Source organism: Lithobates pipiens, unplaced genomic scaffold (assembly GCF_037356315.1).
Source record: "Lithobates pipiens isolate NorthernLeopardFrog02 unplaced genomic scaffold, aLitPip1_a1.2 Scaffold_25, whole genome shotgun sequence".
NCBI classification, from domain to species: Eukaryota; Metazoa; Chordata; class Amphibia; order Anura; family Ranidae; genus Lithobates; species Lithobates pipiens.
The window spans coordinates 192512544-192537394 of NW_027507787.1; the positions used below are offsets into that span (position 1 = coordinate 192512544).

Consider the following 24851-nt stretch of genomic DNA (forward strand, 5'->3'; position numbering starts at 1 on the left):
AAAGCAAATTAATATTTGCTTTTCTAAACACTGAACCGGCTCTCCGCCAATCGGATAGCGCAGGTCTGATACCCCTCACCTGATTGGCTGAAAGGACAGGCGTTGCTATTGGACACCTAGCAGGAAGCAGGAAGATGAGACACACGGAGAACACAGCTCGCCCCTGCCTGAACTGCCACCAAGATAGAGTAAGTGCCGGTCAGACAGTGGGCGGGTGGGGAGTCACAGTGGCTGCATTTAAAGGGGGCACAATGATGAGATTTGATGGGCACAATGGCTGTAATTGATGGCACATTGGCTGCTTTTGATGGAACAGTGGCTGCAGTTGATGGCACAGTGGCTGCAATTGATGGCACAGTGGCTGTGTTTGATGGGACAATGGCAGCAATTGATGGCACAGTGGCTGAAATTGATGGCACAGTGGCTGAAATTGATGGCACAGTGGCTGAAATTGATGGCACAGTGGCTACATTTGATGGCACAGTGGCTGCAATTGATGGCCCAATGGCTGTGTTTGATGGCAGAGTGGCTGCATTTTATGGCACAGTGAGGCTGCAATTCATGTTTATTTTCAGTATTTTTCAGTTTGTTTGCGCCCCCCTAAAAATTTTGTGCACCAACCACCACTGGGGCTGAGGTGTCCAATCCTACAGGGCCTGGTGAGATCTTATTCTGCCCCAAAGAAAAGTACTTGACTCATTTTTAATCTCTACATAGCATCTGCTATAAATAACCATGATGGAGAAATCAAGGTGTAGTAGTTATGACCTTTGCATATCTTCTGCATATCACAAGCATCATTCAGTATGTCAGTCATATTAAACCAAATGGACAGATTAATGGAGCAGTGAGTCAGAGAAGACATTTATAAAGAGACAAATTGGCAGTTATACTTTCATATGATTTTAATGAAAGAAACAAAATATCTAGTGTGGATGCAATATAACCATAGAAAAGCAACAAAAAAACAAACACAAAAACCAAACCTAAAAACAACCAAGTAGCACAGATACAAAAACAACCTCTGATCCTAATAATGTCAGTGAAGATTTAAAAATGATGAGAAAAAAGGCAAGAGAACTGTTCCTGTAACAACAAATTTTCAGCTATCATCTTTGTAGAGCAGATTAGAAAATAAAATCTTACCATTGATTTTTATCTTTGGGCATCTCCCACATATTCAAATACCCAGTTGGGGTTGATTTACTAAACAAGTAGAGCTTGTTCACTTTGCCGAAATGTACACTTAGCTTAATAAACAAGGTCATGTGCAAGAAGAAAAAAAAAAAACAACAGGTTTTTGCTCACAAAAGATTACAGGTGATTTAAGTCAGCAAGGCATCACCTCATTCGCTATAAGTGAAACTTTGCAAAATCAACATACTGTGTTCCTTTAGTAAATCAACCCCATTGACCCTACCAGATATAAAACTCACACAGGCTGCAAGCGTGCCAATTTCTTTACTTTGAATGCTTGTTCTGACCTGCGTATAATTTACAGATCACGGTTGAGTAGTACCTTTTAGAATTTTAAGAAGTGACCAAGATTACTTTTTTTTTTTTTTGCAAAGTACTGGAACTGCCTGGTTTGAAGCCGGAGCAGGTTTTACAAATGTAATTCACAATAATCTACTGATATTATAGGTTATTTAAAAAAAATATTGGAGCTGAAGGTTATTCATTTTTTTTGGGGGGGGGGGGTACAGAACCAAATAAATTAGTTATCTGTAATGATGTGTATCCCATTACCTGCAGGCTGATACTTCTTAAAATATTTCCTTCAGTGCTTCCCTTATGGCTGCCAATCCTGCCCTGAGTGTCTATCTTCAGAAGATGGGAGAGGTAATAACTGCTGCTGCTAGTCTGAAAGTTTGCGCTGCTTATTAGTAGAGATCCTGTCATTAAACTGCTCCTCCTTCATTCACAGAATGTCTTGCATTGTAGAATAGTAGTTTGAACTCTGAATGGTGAAGAGGGCAGAAAGGGGGTGGATAATCGGCACAACTTTTTAGCGGTAGTGGCTGTTGATTCTCACAGCACTGGAAGATATCTACTCAAGGCAATATTGGGTGGCCATAAAAGAAGTAAGGAAGGAAGGATATTTCAGCAAGAAGCAGCAGCCTGCAGATAATGGGACACAGACCATTACAATTAACTATATTATTTGGTGCTGTATGCACACAAACAATTACTAAATGCCCTCTTTAAAGATACTGATCCATTGATCAACAGGTGGTCACCTGTAGTCCTTTTACCCTAAGACCCCTTTCACACTGGGGTGGTTTTCAGGCACTTTAGCACTGGAAATAAGCTAAGCACCTGAAAACCACCCCCCATTCATTCAAGTGTGACTTTTCACACTGGGGCAGTGTGCTTGCAGGATGTTCTGAAAAGTCCTGCAAGCAGCATCTTTGGGGCAGTTTTGGAGCTCTGCATTTAGCGCTACCAAAATGCCCTGCCCATTGGAATGAATGGGCAGCGCTTCCAAAGCGCCACAAGGGGGGTGGGTTAACCCCTTCTTTGGGGTTAAAAGCGCTCCGCTAGCGTCTGGAAAACGCCACTAAATCGAACTGTGCTTTAGCGCATATGCGACAGCGACTCCAGTGTGAAAAGGGTCTTACCTTATAGTTCTCTTGGCTTGCTCCTGGAGCCTTGGCCATAAGCAAAGTTAGCATGAATATTGTAAAAGTGGATGTCCCTGGGCGGTTATCATGGAAACCAAGATTCTTACAGCTGAACTCCAGGCAGATATAAAAACACAACCAATACACACAGTACAGTATTCAAGTAATTCAATGTATTTTGAATGAAATTAGTGTAATTATCTGGATTTGTCTTAATATCAGTCTCTTGTAATCCCCGGTATGATAGAAAGTGGGGCTTTCTTGGAGTCAATCATATGTGCTGCATGCAATTATACTGATAAAGAAAATGCTGACAGGAGGAGACAGAAGGAGGCTGAGCCTCATGGGTCAGCTGCTGTTCAAGCACAGGCTGGAGGTAGAGAGGTGACCTAGCTCTAACAGCAGTAAGGCTGGGTCTCACACTGTCTTCGTCTGCGGCTTGCAGCAGGGGTCCAATGCGTCCCTGTTCTCCATTTCAGGGACAAATCGGGCTCCAATTTTTGCTTGAATTCGGACCTGAAACAGCCAAAAGGTGCACAGGACCCTTATGCAATCCAAAACCCGCATCCAATTCGCATTAATGTGAACCCAGCCTATAGAAAAGTTGGGTCACCAGCCTAGCTGTCCTGCGTTACTCTTATGATTGAATGGATAGAAATACAGGCAGTCCCCACGTTACAAACAAGGTTCTTAAGTTGAATTTGTACGTAAGTTGGAACAAGAATTTTTTTTTAAGTGTATCTCCAGCCCCAAAAAAATATTTTGACATTTTGCGGACAGCATAGGGAAGGGTTAACACCCTGTAATGTTTGTTTTGCTGTCTGTGCCCCTATACAGAAGATTTCATCTCACTTTCTGTCTCTGTGACAATTGGATTTTAAAAATTTTGGGTTGTTGTGAATTGGTGATAAAGCGTCAGTGGAGATCCTCTTTTCCCATAATAACGCTTATGCCCTGTACATTTCGACGACATTCTGATTTTTTTTCCGACCGATTTTGGCCCAGGCTTGTCTTGCATACACACGGTCGCACAAAGTTGTCAGAAAATCCGACCGTTCAGAACGATGTGATGTAAACCACGTACAACGGGACTATAAAGCGGGCAGTAGCCAATAGCTTTCGTCTCGTAATTTATTCTGAGTATGCGTGGCACTTTGTCAGAATTGTCTACACACGATCAGAATTTAAATGATCGGATTCTGTTGTCGGAAAATTTTAGATCTAGCTCTCAAACTTTGTGTCGGATATTTCGACGGAAAAAGTCGGGTCCACACACGATTGGATTTTCCGACAACAAGATCCGATCACACATTTTCTGTCGGAAAGTCCGACCGTGTGTACGTGGCATTACAGGGATGAATTTCTCTTCCTAGGGGTTTCCTCTCACTTCCTTTTGTCTCCCTTCATTTATAAATATGGGTCGTATGTCAGTCGGATGTTTGTAGCTTGGGGACTGCCTGTATAAACCAATTGGTAGTTTACACAGCTCCATACATGTGTCTCAACTGTGTATTTAGCCATTTTCCCAGAATTCAACTTTAAACTGAAACTCTGTACAGAATATCATTGCTGCTTTGCTTGACTTTCTAATCTGTTTTCAGATCCTATAAAATAGCATAAATATTATTTTTCTGCTTTGTACATTTAGTTGGCTATCATCTACATCCCGGGGCAAACGTCTTTCCCAGAATTTGTATAAGATTTACATACATATGATTTTATTTTTGAATGATATAGCCGAAGTATTGTATGTTAAAAAAAAAGGTCTGCATCTTTTTGTGCAAGGCCACTTCTTTTTTTTAAAGCATATGAAAATAAGTAAATCCTGCTATAAATTATAGATTTTTCTAAAAAATATAAAGTCCATGAAAAGATAGAATAGAAATATATGTTTAAAAAGTTTCAACATGTAAAGAAAACCATTTATGTGCATGTATTTTATAATAGTTCTGATCGTATAGATTGCCTATTGTGTCCTGTCCTGGTGACCACCTAAAAGGCAAGTCAAAATTTTCCCAAAAGGGACACAGAGAACAATAAAACCCGACAGAGGTACTAATTATGTTCTCCTCCTTTACCAAAGTAAAAAAAAAATATTTTGTTGGAGTTCAAGTTTAAGACTTTTTTTTGACACTGATCATTAAGCATACACACGTCTCTGCCTCATGTTTATTTGTGGTCACGTAATAGCTAAATTTATTTGCGTATGTGGTCATCATGCAATTGCATACATTACAAATCTGTGCAGAACAGCATCCCTAATCTTAAAAGCCAATTGAATTTACAGTTTAACATCAAAGTCCTAGGCTGGCCATAAATGATACAATTTTCTTGTACAAATTTCCTTTAGATTTACCAAAACCATATAATATGAGCTTCAACCTAAACACTTTCAATTTGTACGCAATCAGGCAGGCTCCTGCACTACATAGTTAAAAGGTAATTCTAAAGGAAATGAAATAAGAAAATTGTATAATGTATGGCCAGCCTTAGTTTATTTTCTTTAGAAAGAAATCACAGCTTGAGCAGAAAAAAACTGTCCCCTGCCAGAATGTTAGAGAAAAGGATCGTTGCTTTTTCTCTATGTGGAAGCAGTGGTCCCTCTGAAGGGGTCTGACACCTTACTGATCAGATCGAAATCAATCAGCAGGTAGAATGAGTTTTGCCGTTTGCTAAGGTATGGGTGTGACTAAGGGGGGAGGGGGAGGTGGGGGGTGTCAGACCTCTGCAGAAAGATCCCTGCTTCCGAAAAGAGAGCAAGGGCCGTTCTCTACAGTATTTTATCAGAGGACAGCCATTTATACTCAACCTTTGTTGTGATGTCCCTGGAATGCATTTACCTGATTTAAACCTAAATTTTAGTTAAACTTCAATGTAAAATTGTGATGAGTTCCTGATATTCATGTGTATTGGCAAGTTTAGTGAATATATTTAAAAAAAATATGAAACAAAGCTGAAATCCAATCTTAATTTCAGCTCCTATAGATAGAAAACCCTTGCACATATGTATGTACACATTTAGAATTTACCATAACTAATTACATTGGAAAATATCTTTACATTTATTTTTTTGCAAGCATATGATGACTTTTACATTAGAAAAGAAGTCTTTGATGTTGGGACCTGTAGAATGTTTTTTTGTGGCTTCTTTTACATGGAAGAGATGCCTTGTATATCATACACAAATCCCAGTTTTGAGGTATACACCATCATCTACATGGATGTGAACTGTGGGCTGGAAACAGTGAAGTCCAAAACTTGAAGTGTGGTCGCCAAAGCAGCATACAAGCGGGATGTAGTAAATCGGAGGCTATACACTGGGCTGCTTGTTGGAGATGACAGGGAGAAAGACTGAAATAGAAAAAAATATGCAGTGATAAGAAAACATGCTTTTTCTTAAAATAAATATATTTTGTATTCATCTGCCGTGTAGGTAATGAATGAACAACAGGCTATATGCGGTAGAGCAGGCTTCTTTGTCCCACTACAAACCAAAGTTCGAACGGAGTCCCTATGGGGCATTCCAGATCCATCCTTTACATTTTAGGTCATCCTCAGGACCTCCATCCAGAAGGATGCACCTGACATACTGTAGCTCTAATGGGAGTCAAACATGTGTGATCAGATGTCTCTGCATTTATATATGTATATGCAGATATACTAGTGAAATACACATGGAACATGGAACTGCTTTATGCATTAAAGTGGATCTTCACCCTGCCTCCCATTTTTTTTTAACCACTACTTACCGGATTGTGGGTTCTGCACAATTCAGATACTCACCCTCCCAGTGGATCCAACATTGTTCTGCTGAGATCCTCTTCTCTTCTGTCAGAACTTGGGTCCCATGCCACCATGTTCTTTGTTTGACGTCATCGCAAGCCACCGTTTTTTTCAGGCTCATCAGGCCAACCTCCCAATGACATACTGCTAGGCCTAACCCCTCCTTATTTTGTGAAAGGAAAACTATGCACAGGAAGTACAGTGCATGTCACTGGCTTAGGTGAGTGAGATGCATGGGGGGGCAGACCAAACCTTTTTCATTATAAAGGTAAACAAAAAAAAAGTGATATTTCAGTGCAGGCTCTTTTTAATATTGATTCGACCCTGAGCAAACACTTTCTTGTGTCCCCCCCCCCCCTTTAAACAAAGAATTGGTCCAGGCACTGATTGGTTGCTAGAGGTTACTGATCATCCTTACCGCTCACTGGTGTCTAGAGGTTACTGCACATCATTACCAGTCACTTATTGGTTACTAGAGCTTATTGCACATTAATACTGCTCCCTGTTTGGTTGCTAAAGGTTACAGCACATCATCTCCTGACTGCCAACACACCATGGACTAGGGAGCTGAGGGGACCCACCAATAGACAGAAAACTCCTAGCGCTTGTTACTAGCAATGAGCAGAGCACACACAGCTATGAAGGTTAACTGAGTACAGGTAGAAACAAAGCCCAATGTGAGCAGCATCCCCGAGGATGGGCTACTAGGGGAAAATTAATAGTCATGTCGCATGCAGTAGATGGACCGGCCAGGAATAGAGAAGTCTTACAGGACAAGTAAGACTTACACAAATGCTGTCTTCCTGGTGCAGCTCTTTGTCAGGTGTCCAGAGGCAGCAAGCACCTCCCTCCCCTCCACTGTCACCTTTCTTCCCCACTGCCAGTTCAAGCACACAAGTCAGGACAGCCCCAGCCAGGCACAGCAATACTCCAGAGCCCTTCCCTTTGCTCCACTAGCACTGGCTGCAGTCACCCTGCTATCTGAGCCAGGCCACCGCTGTCATTGGCCCTTTGTGCTGTCCATCTACGATTCTGCTGTGTGTGTGCACACTTGAAATAGCGTTGCCAACAATCTGCGACTGATTTTATTGGCAAAACATGAAACATTTACTGACAGAGCACATTTTTACTGACAACAGGAAAAATGACAAAACCCCTATTAAAAACTAAGACAATTGATATTTAAACAGAATGTTAGCACAATGTGTAAACACTGAAAATGATTCCTGTGTATCCCTGCAGTGACAAACATTTTACAATGAGGTAAAACGTCTGTCACGGTATTTGTGTGCGAATTGGCCCTTAACCCATTAAGAGCCTGGCTGGGAAGAAAAGTGTGCTACATAAAACCAAAACAAACAAAATATTGTAAATGCATTGTATCCAAATATGTTAAACTAACAACATGCTTAGGGAAACTCAAGTGGATGAAAATAGAATACTATATGAAGTATTATATAAAGTATCTTGTCATAAGATAAGTAAACTACCTGGGGAGAAGACAGACAAGGATTCAATATTAACTTAGATGTAAATCTAGGTCCCTCCTTCAGTTTAACCCTTAGGGTACTCTGGTTGCTAACCTTTAAATTCACCATGAATAGTAATGCAAAAACGAATACCATCAGTGTTCCATCAGAGAGGAAACTTCAGGTGTGGAGTGAATAACTGTGGCACCTGTATGTTCATATGGCACCGAAAAAAGGACATAATGGGGAAGGATGGGGGCAACCACAAGATTAAACAGTAGATAAAATGTGGAACCTCATACCTGGTCTACGGTATTATCTACCCTTGTGGTCTGTTGTATGTGGGACGCACGATACGCCCACTAAGAGTGAGGTTTGGAGAGCATAAATGCAACATCATTAACAGCAAAGAAGATAACAAACTTACAAACAAAAATAAAAACAAAAACAAGTACTCAGTCCCCTGACATTTTAAAGAACATCATGGAGGAAGTCCTTCTAGCATAAGAGTCGTTGGAATAGAGGCAATAGGCAGCGATTCAGATAGTGGCAGGAGATTCCAAAAGCTGTGCAGAACTGAAATCTACTGGATATTTACCCTAGGAGGTTTGGCTCCTGTGGGCCTAAATGAAGATCTTGAAGTACATGGAGTAGTCCAATAAGCCAGGACATTTCAGGGCGAGCTTGTATATGTGTGGGAGGGTAGATGTAGCATATGTGTGCGTGTGTGTGCATCAATGCGTATGTATGTGCACATATGTGTGTGCGCTCATATATATATGTATGCAGATACTGGCATGCATGCGTATGTCTCTAGTGGGCATGCGCATGGATTCATGCATATACATGGGCTACATGTAACTAATAAAAGATACATATATGTTGCCATTTGTACTCAGGACATTACAGGCTGGTCCTCAACTCCTATTCAAACTGTCATACAGTCAAGCGTTTCTTACTGTATACCCACTCATAAACCTGCACCCCCTTGAGATCAATTAGGTATCTCCAACTTAGTGCTCAATATGTATGCCCCTTAGAATGTGAATATCATTAAAGATATAGGTGATTGGGCACACATGTGCATGGGTGGTTCCATGGCTCATGCTTACGTGAGCTCCGGCACCCTGTAAACCACCATCCATGTGGTTACCGTTAGTACGTCAGTGCACAATATTGACACAATTCTAGTGTCTCCTCAGTACACACACATACTTGTGAATCGATGTGTATGTACGTGCGTACACTGGTATGCACATTTGTGTATGCCTTTAGGTACACGCATCCGTCCCTCTATGGTTCGTGGTGGGCATATAAATGTGTATACCATCTTCTCCTTCACTATAGCAGAAGATCATAGAATTTTTACAAACCTCCCCACAAATATTGCCTTTATAGGTATTATGAGTCCCTTAAATACCATATTACATGTCATGCTAGTTTATTTGATTTATCTTTTTTTAGCTCATCTCCTTTTAAATTCAGTAGAACTCGAGATCCTGTCTCTAGGGTGCAGATTTCTAATTGAGTCCCTTCCATAGCATACAATTTTTACTTTTATATTATTTACTAACCAAAGAGCAATAACATAAAGAAACTATGTCAATTAAAGGAAAAAGGGTGACTAGAGCCATATACAGCCTCAGTGTACAGGAATGACTTTGCAGGATGTGTCAGTTACTATTCTATTCATGTTACTGATATTCTATTCTGGTCAGTGTATAACTGGTCACTATATACTAGATATTTTATGTTATTTTATTTCACTTGGGCCCCTTTCACACTTGTGCGACTTGGGACTGCGGGGTCACATGACAAGTCGTACGCCATGACTTCCAATGGGCGCCATTCGTGTCTGTGTGACTTTGGGTGATAGTGATTTTGAAGTGGTCCCTGCACTGCATTGGTCCGACTTTGGTGCAACTTGGAGTCCAGGGACCTATATATTGCACGGGCATTACTTTGAGTCTCCGTCAGAGTCATGGCAATGTTGCAGCAAAATCACGCGACTTATGTCGCACAAACGTGAAGGGGGCCTTAATCTATCTACCAACCTTTTGATCGCATTGGGCACAATGAAATAATGAGACTGACCCATAAAGGGGTACTACCTTTTGAGTCAGTACACCATATATAAGTATGTGAAATGGACACATTCTGTAGGCTCTGTAGAAGAGGGAAACCTTGAAAACGCGTTAGCCAATGTGTTGTGGATTTTCGCATTTGGATTTAAGCGGATGATTTTATGATAATGCTATGACACAAGTACTGGTTTGTAAGTATATTCACCTCCATTTTTATTAAATACAACATGTATTCAGGATAATGTGCTAGGCCTATGCATCCTCTGGGTTCTTCTATACTTTCAACACTACAGGAGATGGTTGGAGGCTGCAGGCATACTACGGGAGATGGTCAGAGACTGCAGGCATACTACAAGAGATGACCAGAGACTTTAGATGTACTACAGGAGATTGTCGGAGACTGCAGGTATACTATAGAAGATTGTCTGAGACTGCAGATGTACTAGAGGAGATGGTCAGAGACTGCAAGCATACTACAGGAAATGTAAGAAACTGCAAGCATACTACAGGAAATGTAAGAGACTGCAAGCCTACTACAGGAGATGTCAGAGACTGCACAACCCTGTGTACTGCCCAGTGAACCGTCCCATGTACTGTCTGATCACCTTTCCCTGTACATTTGCTGCTGAACACTCATAACGGTCCATCCTGATCACCACAACAGGTGCTCTCGGTGGCCCCATATGTGTAGTTTACTTACTGCTCTGTGTGACACTGACAATGAGGTCAGGTCCCAGACTCCCAACATGGACTGTACAGAGGAGGGTGCCGCAGGCCTGCCCTCCCTCCCCCGCCCCAAAGGTCACAGCTCAGCTTGTTAGGGGGCAGAGTGATCGGCTATTTGTGGATGTGAAGGTCACACGACGGTGGGTGAGGAAGTGGTTGGTTAGGACTCTGGAGAGGTGAGGGAGCACCCAGCCTGGAGATTCAAGATGAGGTGAGAGAGTGTCAAGCACCCATCTTCCCAGACCTGCCCTGGGAAGAATATCAATCGGGTGCAAAGAAGATAAAAAAAAATAAAATAAATTTTTGCCTGCACATGATTGGATGATGGAAATCAGCAGAGATTCACCACATTCACCCCAGCACCAAGTATATACCGTAGGTAGCTATGGCTGGCACAGACCTCTAACCATACCTGTAAACATTGGCTCATTCTCTTGTCCCACAATCTCACAACTCCATAGTAAGACGATCCAGTGGCTATCATGTGATTCCCATCACTCTGCATGCAGTAGAGAACACTGTCATGAGGCTCCTCCCATTCCTTCACACACCTCCTGAAAAGAAAAATCCATGTTTAAGGAAGACAATCATATAATGGCATTACTTCTATTCTGTTGCTAACATACTAAAAGAATGTGTCATTTTGGTCAAAACGCTGCCATAATAGGTAGTGCAGTCCAATGATAAAAAAGTATTTTGGAAGAATTTAGTATGATGGGTGATGCATCTTTAGCCTTTTCCCACCGCCACCTCCGAGCCCTTTAAGAGGTTCCAAATGCTGGGAGGCGGAGGCGGCCATTCTGATCATCTGATTGGCAGTCACAGTGGTCACATGATTGGAAAGCTCCCGATCGCAAGTATGTATTAACTAATGATTTTTAAATAGAAATCTGGGTTCTGATTGCAGGGCTTTACACAGCTAGAATTGCAGTGGAATCAAACAAAATTCAAAACGTCTATGGTCAGCCTTCGTGATAAATCAGTATTTATATTTATGTTAATTAATCTCCTTGAAGACATGGAATGGAGGATTCTTGATTGCTATTGGCAGCCCAGACAGTTCTTTTTCTTTTAGACACTTTTAACCATGACTACTGTTAATTGATTATTCTGCTGCATACTAAATTCATGTAAACAGGAGCAGAAAATAAAAAAGTGGAACAATTGTCACCAAAACAGGTTTGTCAATTGGAAGACTTCCGCTGATCTTTGTTCGAAATTTTAGATTTCCGATAATTCTCTGTCCCAGTGGTCACCAGAACAAATGCATAGTGTGAATCATCCCAGTTGGGAAATAGACAGCAGTATAAACGTAATGGGGTTCGAATCCTTCCCTATTCTATCCAAAACTAAACCAAAAGTACAATTTAGCTTCTAAGTACTGTAGTTTGATCACTGCAGATGATGCTCAACTTGACTCTACTTGCTTTATGTACAGATGTATCTACAAGCTACAACATACAAGGCCCTCTGGATTCTCCTGTATTGAATTGTTCTTTTTTTTTTTTTTTTTTTTTTTGCATCAGTTTATAGCACGCCATAATCTCTCGTCAACAAATTTGTGGCAAGTTTTACGCCCTTGTGATTTTTGGGTGCCCTTCTTCTTATCGCCACTATTTTGCCTATTGGCAGTGCTGCTTTGACATCACATGCAATCCTTTTTCCTTTTTTCTTTTTTTAACATCTTCCTCAATTTTATTTTTATTTATTTTAAAGAAATTCGAAAAAGTAGGAATATTACAAAAATATGCTTCCTATTCCATAAACTTATATTTTCCCGTCCCCTCCCCCTCAGGTCTCCCTCCCCAACCCCCCCCTCTCTCTCTCCGTCTCTCTCTCCCGCCCTCCCCCTCCTCTCCCCTCGGGACCACTCATTCTGGGACATTCCCTTGTTTCTTATACTCCAACCATTTTCCCCATTTGCTATGATAAATTTCCACTTGATCTCCTCTTTTAAATATTGATTCCTCCATTGATCTTAACCACTCTACTTTAGCTAACCATTCCCTCATGGATGGGGGTTCAACAGAGCCCCATCTCTTTGGGATCAGGCTTTTTGCAGCAATCAATAAGTGAGGTACCAATGAATTTTTATATTCTCCTATTGTTTTATCTGTGTCATGGAATAGACATGTCCAAGGATCCTTCTTTACCTGTTCCCCTGTTATCTGGAAGATGTTTCCTATTATTTTCTCCCAATAAGGGCCAATCTTACCACACTCCCACCAGATATGTGCAAAAGTTCCCACCTTATCACAACCCCTCCAGCAGAGTGCTGATATGTCCGGCCTTCTCTTATGCGCTCTTTGTGGGACAATATACCATCTTGCCATTAATTTAAATGACATTTCCGCTGACATATTGTCCTTAGATATTGTACCTGCTATTCTTAAAATCTTCTTTCTACGTTCCTTATCTCCCAGAGTACCTAACTCTTCTTCCCATTTTTTTAAAAACAGTGGTTCTCCTGGTTCCTTTTCCTCCTCCAGAATTTTATAGATTTTGGACAAACTTTTTTTTTTACAGCCCGGGTCTGAAAGTATTCTCTCCATAGGTCTAAGATCTCCTTCCCCGCGGAGTGGTCGGGGTAGCGCCTGAACAAAATGTTTAATTTGTGCATATCTCCAGCTGTCTAATTTCCTACATCCCCATTTTTGTCTTATTTCTCCTAAAGTACAAACTCTGTCCCCGTTCATCACATCTTTCAAAGAAATATCATCCCTTTTTGCCCATCTTGTGAAATAAACATATTCTTCCTTCCCTGGTTTAAAAAAACTTGTGTCTAATAAAGAAATTAAAGGTGAATTGTGCTGCCAGTGATTTAATTCGCCCACTTTATCCCATATTCTAAACAAATTAGTAGTTAGTGGGTTAGTGCTTCTCCCCAAGTCACGGTAGTCCCTAGGTATCCAGATCCTTTTTCCTAAATTAACTCCACTTTGTGTTTTCTCTATATTTACCCACCCTTTATCGCCTTTATCATACACCCAATCCACCACCCGTGAGATTACTGCTGCCTGATAATATCTTCTAAAGTTCGGGGCGGCTAATCCCCCTTCTACTTTCCCCCTTTCCAGAGTCGCATATGAGATTCTAGGATTCCTACGTCCCCATATATGTTTTAAAATTAGGGTTTGGAGTTTCCTAAAGAACTCCTGCGGAACTTTTATTGGGATCATTTGAAACACATATATCAGTTTTGGTAAAATAAACATTTTCAACGCGTTTACTCTTCCTATTAGCGACAGGGGCTTATATCTCATGCGTTTAATACATTCTTTCACCCTATTCAATATATCTGTATAATTAGCTGCGTATGCGGATGACAATGTGGGTGTGATTTTTACTCCCAGGTACCTCAAATCTTCCCTACACCAGATGAAGGGGAAGAACCTCTGGAGTTCCTCTTGTTCTTTTTTTGGTACCGTTATGTTCAGAATCTCAGTTTTTGACATGTTAATCTTGAAATTTGTCAGCTTCCCATATCTATGGATCTCCCTGATTATATTTGGCAAAGTCACCCTGAGATCCGATACATAAAATAATATGTCATCCGCATACGCAGAGATCTTATACTCTTCTCCGCCCATTCTCACCCCCCTTATGTCTCCATTCTTCCTAATTGAAGCCAACAAGGGTTCCAAGGCGAGTATAAACAGCATTGGAGACAGGGGGCATCCCTGTCTAGTTCCATTGTATAGCTTCACTACCGGGGAGAGGTTACCGTTAATTTAAATTTTTGCCGACGGGCGGGAATAAAATGCTTTTATCCATCGTAATATTTTTCCTTTTAACCCCAAATATCTTAAAGTCTCAAACATGAAGCCCCAGTCTACCCTGTCGAATGCTTTTTCAGCATCCACCGATAACAGGGCGACTGGGGGTCCACTGCTCTCCGCCCCATGAATCAACATTAGGGTTTTAAGACAGTTATCCCTCCCCTCCCTGCCCATAACAAACCCCGTTTGGTCCTTATGGACCCATTGGGGGAGCAACGGTTTCAATCTCTCTGCTATCACTTTTGAGAATATCTTCACATCCGTGTTCAGAAGAGAGATTGGTCTATAACTCCCAGGGGTTGTTGGCTCCTTCCCCTCCTTTAATATCAAAGTTATGTAAGCCATCAATGCCTCTTCCCTCAGATCTTCCCCTTCTGCAACTGCATTCATATACTCGCATAATTTGGGGGCCAATATCTTTTCAAACTTTTTATAATATAAAATTGGAAACCCATCCGGGCCTGGACTTTTCCCTATTGCCATCCCTCTTATTGCCCTCGCCACCTCGTCTACCGTGACCGGGGTCTCCAACATTTCCAGCTCTTCCTCTGGGACTTTAGGAAGATCTATCCCTTTTAAATACTCAGTAGCTCTGTTTTTCTCCATTCCCTGTCCTACCTTATATAACAGACTATAATATTTATGGAAGACCGTCGCTATTTCAGGGGTGGAGTGCTTAATTTCCCCCTTTTCATTTTTAATTTTAGGTATGAAAGACGCATTCCTTCTCTCCCGCACTACTCTCGCTAACCATTTCCCAGGTTTGTTCCCCTCCTGGTATCTTATGCTCTCTGCCCAGTGGTTGACTCGCACCCTTTCCTCCTCCATAAGTTCTTCTAATTGTAGCTTCTTCTCTTTTAGCTCTACTTTCTCTGGGATCCCCTTTGATCTAGTTTGTTGCTCCAGTTCCCAAATCTCCTTATTTAGATCTTGTAGCCTTTTCCCTATTTCCTTTTTTTTCCCTGTCCCGATGCTTATTAGGATACCTCGTATATATGCTTTGTGGGTCTCCCATATCGTACTCCTCGTAACCCCAGGGGAATCATTTCTTATAAAAAACTCTTCTAGTTCTATTTCAATTCTGCTTCTAGTTTCTGGGTCCTGGATCAAAGCTTCATTTAATCTCCATGTCTCTCTTTTAGCCTGATCCATTACAAGCTCCAGCTGCACCATGACTGGAGCGTGGTCAGATAAGGAGATAGATTTTATTACTGTATCTTTGAGAGCTGGGAGCATTTGATGTTCAATCAGAACATAATCAATTCGGGTGAATGTCCCATGCACCGAGGAGTAGAAAGTATAGTCTCTGCTGTTCGGATGTTTAATCCTCCAAGCGTCAACCAACTGAAATTCTAAGAGCAGGGCCTTTATTTTTTTATATCTAAGCTCCGGCCATCGCGGGGACCCGGCTGAGGAGTCCACTCGAGGGTCGATGCTCATATTCAGATCTCCCGCTACTATCAGTTTACCTTTTTTAAACTCCGCTAATAGTTCCAAAACCTTCCTTAAAAATTTATCTGGGTCCCTGTTTGGGGAGTATATATTCGCAAAGGTGTATATTCCATCCGATAGTTTCCCTCTTATAAACAAGAATCTCCCTTCCGGGTCGGCCATCTGTTTCTCGACTTCAAACCTAACACTTCTCTCAAAGCCTATTGCTACCCCCCTGGCGTTACATGTTGTAGAGTCACCGTAGAACCATGTTGGGAACCCCCGGGACGTCAATCTCCCTGTAGCCTCGTGTGATAAATGTGTTTCCTGCAAGCAGACCACATTCGCTCCATACAATTCCAACTCCCTATTAACTCTGAACTTTTTTTGGGGAGTACTTATACCCCTTACATTATATGTTATCAATTTCAGTCTTGTCATATCTCACTGATCCCCTCCCCCTCCTCTCCTCCCCCGCCCCTCCGGGAGGGAAACATCCCCCCCCCACCGGAGGTCGACGCGGGGGAAGAGAGAAGGGGGGGGCGAGAGAGCGGGAGAGAGAGCACCTAAACCCTGTTTGAGAGAGAGATTACCCCCTAATGGGATTGAACAAGTCCTGCATCACCCTAGGGAGCTCTTCATTCCTAAATTTTTCTTCTAGGCCTTTTATCCTTAAATTTTTCCTTCTTCCGCGATTTTCTTGGTCCTCGATTTTATATAAGATCGATCTGTTTGTTTTTTGGGCTAATTTCACTTGTTCTTTTAGATCCCTCATATTTTGTTCATATCCATTCATTCTTTCCTCCAACTCTTCCACCCTTCCTAGCACTCGGCCAATATCTGTCTTAATCCCGGCTATATCAGATTTAAGTGATGTTTCAACCTTGGTCAATGCCTCTGTAAATACCTCTCTCAGCATGCTCAGGCTCACTTGTGGGTCTGCCAGCACTAGGGCTCCTTCTAATTCGGGTTGGATTTCAGGTTGAATTTCGGGTAGGGGGGTAGCCTCTCCTTTTCTCCCCAGTTCTTCCCTTTTTTTCCCTTTATCTTCATCTCGGGAGCTTACCCCCCCCGTCCTGGTACGAGTTGGGCCAACGTCCTTAGGCTTTCCTGCTCCCAGCACTTCTCCCGTGTCTATAGTTTTACTCGTGCCTGCACCTGATTTTCTTGATGTCTTCTGGCTAGGGGTTTCCTGGCTGCTTTCCAACACACTTATCTCCCCCACTAAGTATCGTTGTATCCCCCCCGGGCTAACAGGTCCCGTACCCCCCCTTTTATTCATCTTCCCCGGCATTCTCCTTTGTTGCAGGTTGACACCCAGATCCAGGCCCTGTCCCTTTCCCTATGACTCTTATGGGGTCCGGGTTGCTCAGATCACTTTCTGGGGGCGGGATACCTCACTCCCTTGTACCTGTATGCCTGCAGGCAGCTACAAGACAAGATTGCTGTCAGGGAGTGCTGGGTGCACAATGGGCGAAGAACCGACAATTTGTGAAATGAGCCCCCAACCCGACCGCTATTTTATGTCTCTATCTAAAATTGTAGATAGAGGAAAAAGAAATAAAACTCCGCATAGCATTACTGATTATTAATCCTTCAAATGTCCATCTGTTCACCTCTCATCATTCCTCCCCCTGCAGGGTTTATATCCAGCTAATTAAGCAGTGTTGGTAACAATCTGATAGTTCCAGAGAAGGAGTCACATTAAGAGCAGTTGTTAGCGTGCTTATATATATATCCGCCTTACCACTTTCCAGGAGAAGTTATTACCATAACAGCTTCTAGTCAATGATGATGACAAGATATGCAGCCGACCATCACCCCTCCTTTCATTCACACAGATTGCTCAGCTATCATTGCTCCTCCACTCTGTCGCTGATTATCTCATTCATAACCTTGCCGGCCTGTGCAGGGGTGGAAAGGTCCGTGTCCAACTAATCAGGCGATATTGGTAGTACACTGATAGACAGGTAGTAGATGTCACATTAGCAGCAATCGTTAACCAGCTTATACATGTATGTACCTTACCGCTTTCAAAGAGAGGTCTTTAGAATGATAACTTCTGATCACTGATGATGACCAAATCTCCAGCGGGCCATCTCCCCTCCACTCATCCATACGATTGCTCACCTCTCACTGCTCCTCCACTCTGTCAATGACCCTCTAATTCTTTGCCTTACCGACCTATGGAGGGTATAGAAGGTCCGTGCTGTCAAGCCTGCTCCGCTGAAAGGAGGGGGGGGCGTAAGGCTTCCTACAGAGCCACCTTCCCACCGCTGTGTCTCCGCTTCACAGGAAGCATTCTCCGCTCGCTCTCTCTCCTGGCTTGATCCGGGGCGTCCGCTCGCCTCGTGGAAGCGAACAGCTGACGGCGGGTGGGCGGGGCGGGTGGATCAGGAGGCATGGGCGGGGGCGGCGGGGGGAAAGGACGCGAGCCGACGGCCGCTACGTGTCCACGGCTCCTCCCATAGCCCTCATTCATCCTGTATTGAATTGTTCTGTTACTGTACTGTCTCCCTCCATTTTTAAAGAGCTACACAAACCGTTGGAGCTATAAAAATCCTGTATAATAATAATAAGCTTGAAATATTTTATTTTAAGCTAAACTCAGTTTGTAAAATATTATTTTGTTAATCAAAGCAGATATAAGACAAGCAGTACAGTATGTATAGAGAAATAAACCTATGTGTGTGTAAGGTTACTTACTGTATTTATGATTATATTTCCCACATTCATAGGTCAAGAACAGCTGAGCAACAGGAAATCCCTAAGTAACGCTTTACACATGGATCAATAACATTCAACCAGCTTCTCACTGCTCAATGACTTTCACTTCCTCTGTGGTATCAGCAGCCAGTGTACTGAAGTCTACAACATAGATATAACCTTACCGCTTATCCCTCTCAATCTGGTGTGATCCTTCCAAATAGTAAATATTTCATTTCATCCATAAATATGAGAACAGTACTGTTCTGCTTTTGTAAACTATTGTACAAATCCAGCTTAAAGTACAACGTACAACTAAAGGCCAAACTCCTTTTTTTTTAGATTTGTATAAAGTGGTGAGAAAAATGAAAGTGAGGGTAAATCCAAAACTTTGAGTCGCCACCAGAACAGAAATAGAATTGTAAAATGGGAACACTTGTCTTCATGATAACTGTCCCTCACATTGGAAAAACAGCCTCTCACTTCCGGTTTAGTCTTCAGGACAGGAAATCCCTTAACTCTCTCCTTCTCTATCTAATATGAAATAAAAATACTTTGGGCTTTGTATACTTCAACTATACTGTGGATTCTTTATTTGCTTCTCACCCGTACATATTACTACTGTTGTGTAAACAATCAAAGGCCACTGTTATGGCTCAACCGATGAGGAAAAGTTTTTGGTTTTACTTGCAGGTGTCAGAGTGCACACCGAAATGTAGAACCGAGGCTCCACATTATGGATACAAAGGGAACCTACAGGACAGTGTATTTTTTAAGATTTTGCTTCTCTTCTTTCTCTTCCCAATATTCAGGGTCTCTGAGACAGTAAAGCTCAGGAGTGCTCCATCTGTTTTGTACTTCTTTGATAGGCGACTTCCTACACATAATAGCAATAGATAAATAATCAATTAGAACTGATTCACGAGAGCCCAGCAAGCAGAATCTCCTGATTTATAATGCCTACTTAGGCATAGAGCGATAGAATAAAGATTATATTAAAGCACAATAAAACAAAAAACAAATGCAATACATCTCTGCAATACATGCAAATTTCCCTGTTTTTAGCCCTTTAAATAAGAAAATAGGATTTATGTGCTTAACGTCAAAATCTTTTTTCTTGGAAACCACTGAGGGACACCGGAATACAGAAATAGTCAATCTTATCTACCATGATACGAATTAGGTTGCCCAGTCATGCACCCAATCTCAAATTAGATATCTGAAGAACTTGGGACCCATCACTGTGTAATATTCCATAAGGAAATGTGACTTTTGAAACTGGTAAAGAACTCAAGGGCACCAAACCTAAAGTCAGCCCTGATTGAAAGAACATAGGGTGCATGAAAGGTACCCCTACACGGGTGCTGGGGGGAGGGGAAGAGGTATATTGCAAACCCATTGCAATACAGGGGACACAAGAAAAAAACAAGTAGAAGGGCAAAATTATCCACCTTAATATTCAGAAGTGTCACTAGGTCTGACAGTGGACAATTCTGCTGGACCTACCTATCTTTGAGCACAGAATATGGTTCTAAGAATATCCTGACCTCCAACAAAGCATCCATAGTCAATGAGTGAGGGGCAGGGACGCTAGCCACACTGCTAAGAACATCTATCTGATTAAAAGCATGACCAAGGAAGGGATTTAGAGAAACTTTCCCAAAAGGCTGCAGTATCAGCCACAGAAGGAAGGCCAATTTCCAAATGATCAGGTCCCACAAGGGCCTCTGGGCATACCTTATCCCAAAATGGGGTACCTTCAGTGGGATTCTAGCATGTTCTGGCTGCTAGCAATTCAAGGGAGCCCAAAGCCCAGATGATTTCTACCTGCCATGCAGGAGATGAGGAGCACCCATGTGCACAAACCTCTTTATTTGGTAAGGAGGCTATTGGTTGAGCAAAGCCAAGAGCCAATGCACGGTCAATAAGAAAGTCAGTGTGGTTAAGAGTAAAATTTCTCAACCGGCATAGGAACCAGGCCACCTGTCCTGTCATGTAGAGGACTTCCAAACCTTCCCTGAGGTTAACTTCCTACAAGACCTGGGTGACATCCAATGGATCCAATGGATTGCAACTCAAAAAGCTGATTCACAGAGGGATACCCTGAAAAAACAAGGACCATTGGTTCCAGAGAACCAGACTTAAGCACCAGCTATAGGGACACCCCAGAAAGCTGGGTCCCCCAAGGAGTAGTGAGAACTGGTCCTGAGCAAACCTAATAGGCCAAGGTTTCCTCTGCAATGGGGGATGCTGCAGGGTACTAAATACCACAAAAGGTTCAACCGAATCCGAGGATACAGAATTCAGCTGACAAAGGGAGGGAGCAGAGTGATCGGCTATTTGTGGATGTGAAGGTCACACGACGGCGGGTTATTTTCGGAGAAACAGGGTAATATATATATACACACACACACACACACACACATACACACACATACACACACATACACACGTTATGCTGTCATGACTATGTAAAACCTTTTTTAAGCTTGTTAAATGTTTTTCTACTGTAATTTTTTTTCTTGACTGTTTCACTGTCGCACTTTACAAGATATATGGCCGGATATACTGTAGTAGTGGGATTATGTTCTTCATGTCTCAGCAGAGAAATGTTGCTTCCGTGTAGAGGTAATGCAATTAGGCCGAATATGAGGCAAAGCCTTGGGTACTCACAAACAAGTGGTGCTTATTGGGGTCTTAGGCAGCCAGAGGTGATCAGGTCACTGTAGGCAGGCAGTGAACACAGACTGGAGACCAATGATCTATGTGGGACTTCAGAGGCAGGGACAGCAGCAGAATGGTGACTCCGTCAACCTGAATGGTGGGAAAGAAGGTGGGCACACCGCTCCACCCAGTGAATGATATCAGCGCTCAATCCCACAGCCATTACAGGGCCTTGCTTACAATTGTTCGGCTAGTCAGTGTTCTAAACCTCCTATAGGTGGCAGCATAACTCGTCAGCTTATAAATTTCTGTGTCCCTCAATGGATAAGAAAGAAATATCTGTTGGTATTCACAGCTTTCTTGAGTATAGTCAGCCCTCCCTGTTTTTTTTTGTTTTTTTGCAAAACCACTCAGCCACTCCCACTTTCAGGTCTTTACAACATAAAGACTAATTATTTTGTAGTCCAAAATAGAAACAAAGATGGCTGTTAGAGACAACACAGGAAGTGCACACAGGACAGAATTTCAACAGATCAACAGTTTTTTTTTTGCACTTACTGAACAGATAGGGCTAATTGATTCAAATGGTATATTTAACAGACCAAAAAGAGGGCAGAAAAGAGAAGTTAACTGTTACATATATCTTTAACACAAAAAGCCTGTTATAGGAAACAGACATTAATAAGAAAGAAAACAAGATAAAAATAGAGAACCCATACTGGCAATAGATGTTTTATGATGCTGTATTTGCTTGCAAAGCAAAATTATCTCCCATCAAATATGATATAATGCAGTCTAACATGTGGGCAAACAAAAACAACATTGATGAGTATTGATGGAGGTGAGATCATCCGAGAACTAAAAGGTAAATTCTCAATGCACTCTGTCTTCAGACCTTCCCGCTTTTAAATCTCAATATTGGCCCACAGTTCTGAATTATTGTATGAGGTCATTGTAACAAGGATCCACTACAACAAAGCTATGCCTACATCATACAGGACAAAGGTTATTCTTAAGTATCTACCCTGTAAATAAAACCCTATCCCATTTGTACAGTTTCCTATGTGCAACTCTGAATTCCTGTAAAACTGATAGCTATGAATGGATTCTATTAGACTGGATCAACACTTCTTATTTCACATACTGATTTCAGCAGTGAAATGTACTCCATGCACTTCCTTTTCAGTAACCCAAACACTCCTTCTGCAGTATTCATGGTGAATCACAATTTACTGCAGTTTTTTTTTTCCCACAATGGCATCAGCAGTATGCATACAGCAGTATGTTACAAAACTAGCCTATGTGCATTGGACTCTTTGCCCTTGTACACACAGTCAGAGATTCCGACGACCAAATCCGTCTGAGTTATTCCGACAGATTAATTCTGGACGAGGTCCGGAAGTGATGTTGCATACACACGGTCGGACTAAGTTGTCGGAAAATACGATTGTACATAACGTGATGACGTTATTTTGTTACAACGGGATTACGTTCAGGCTAGTAGCCAATAGCTTTGGTCTAGGAATTTGATCTGAGCATGCGTGGCACTTTGTTTGTCGGAGTAGGCTACACATGATCGGAGTATGTCCGATCGGAGCATTTTGTCAGAAAATATTTCCGGCAAGTTGGAAAAGTTGGTCCGACGGATATTCCGACGGAAACAGTCCGATGCAGACCACACACAGTCGGAATATCCGACAAAACGCTCCGATAGGAAACATTCCGACGGAATCTCCGACCATGTGTACAAGGGCTTGGGTAGGCAGATTGGCTCCACATCTTTGCCTAAGCATAATATCACTGCCCAGCTACCCTAAAGCCCCATACCCACTATCAGTTTTTCCTTCAGATTTACCAAAACCATAAAATATGAGGTCAAACCTTAGGAGTTTCCATTTGTATGCAATCAGGCAGGCCCTTCTACTACATGGTTTTAGTAAACCTGAAGGAAAAACTCAGTAGAAAAACTGATAGTGTGTATGGGGCTTTACAGAAGACATTGACAGAGGAATGCCTGGAAACTTAGTCCCAGCTCATTTGTCTACGTCATGTTGCAATGACCTCTGCACTCATCCCTTTTCAATCCTGACCAGGGAAAGAGTGGATTTCAGCTTTTAATAGCCATCCAACAAAATCTTTTGGATAAAACAAGGTTATAACAAATAATATATTTACGAGGTATACTTCTTGGGAATCAGGTCCTTCAACATATGATAACAAGGTAAAAAGCAGTGAAAGGGAAGGCTCTCTTTCATTATGACCACTTGGGGTTAAATTAGGCCCTCCACGCACCATTTTGATGAACCCCTATTTTATCTTTATTATTGGTGGAGTCCACCGAAGTTATGATTTTCCAAATGTTAAAACGTAACATTCAAAATGTTAAAGGTAAAAAAAAACATGGAATCCCTGGGTAAAGCATTGACTACCCCCTGATTTGATGAGCCATTGTTGCCTAGGTAGACCACCTGTTGCGGCTACATTTTTGGAGTGGTTCCACCCTGGGGGACTTACTTCAACCTCTCTCACTTCCCTGCTGTACTTTTCATCCTTTTCTTTCTCTTCCTTGGTAATTTCCTTTAACTTTTCTTCCCAAGGTACAGTATCTCACAAGAGTAAACCCCTTACATTTTTGAAAATATATTATTATATCTTTTCATGTGACAACACTGAAGAAATTACACTTTGCTACAATGTAAAGTAGTGAGTGTACAGCTTGTATAAGTGAAAATGTCCAAATTGGGCCCAAAGCGTCAATATTTTGTGTGGCCACCATTATTTTCCTGCACTGCCTTAACCCTCTTGGGTATGGAGTTCACCAGAGCTTCACAGGTTGCCACTGGAGTCCTCTTCCACTCCTCCATGACGACATCACAGAGCTGGTGAATGTTAGAAACCTTGTGCTCCTCCACCTTTCGTTTGAAGATGCCCCACAGATGCTCAATAGGGTTTAGGTCTGTAGACATGCTTGGCCAGTCTATCACCTTTACCCTCAGCTTCTTTAGCAAGGCAGTGGTTGTCTTGGGGGTGTGTTTGGGGTCGTTATGTTGGATTACATTACCCTGCCACCCAGTCTCTGAAGGGAGGGGATCATGTTCTGCTTCAGTATGTCACATACATGTTGGCATTCATAGTTCCCTCAATAAACTGTAGCTCTCCAGTGCTGGCAGCACTCATGCAGTCCCAGACCATGACACTCCCACCACCATGCTTCACTGTAGGCAAGACACACTTGTCTTTGTACTCCTCACCTGGAGGCCACCACACCCGCTTGACACCATCTGAACCAAATAAGTTTATCTTGGTCTCATCAGACCACAGGACATGGTTCCAGTAATCAATGTCCTTAGTCTGCTTGTCTTCAGCAAACTGTTTGCCAGCTTTCTTGTGTATCATCTTTAGAAGAGGCTTCCTTCTGGGACAAAAGCTGTGCAGACCAATTTGATGCAGTGTGCAGCGTATGGTCTGAGCACTGACAGGCTGACCCCCCACCCCTTCAACCTCTGCAGCAATGCTGGCAGCACTCATACATCTACTTCCCAAAGACAACCTCTGGATAGGATGCTGAGCACGTGCACTCAACTT

General features: G+C 42.2%; 1 protein-coding gene across 2 annotated transcripts in view; it reads right to left on the bottom strand.

The window, feature by feature from the left end:
- Nucleotides 1-887: 887 nt before the first annotated feature.
- FBXW4 (F-box and WD repeat domain containing 4) overlaps nucleotides 888-24851 on the bottom strand; it is a 257249-nt gene continuing 233285 nt past the window's right edge. The window contains exons 8-10 of one of the 2 annotated variants that reach the window (XR_013262825.1): nucleotides 11099-11240; nucleotides 2353-5975; nucleotides 888-2265 (exon numbers count right to left, since the gene is read on the bottom strand). Coding sequence is in view for 1 of the 2 variants with exons in the window: in XM_077455342.1 (XP_077311468.1) it covers nucleotides 5838-5975; nucleotides 11099-11240 (280 nt within the window). In the remaining variant the exon portion in view is untranslated. Of the gene's footprint in view, nucleotides 5976-11098; nucleotides 11241-24851 lie in introns of both variants that reach the window. The other variant, XM_077455342.1, reaches the window with a different exon arrangement.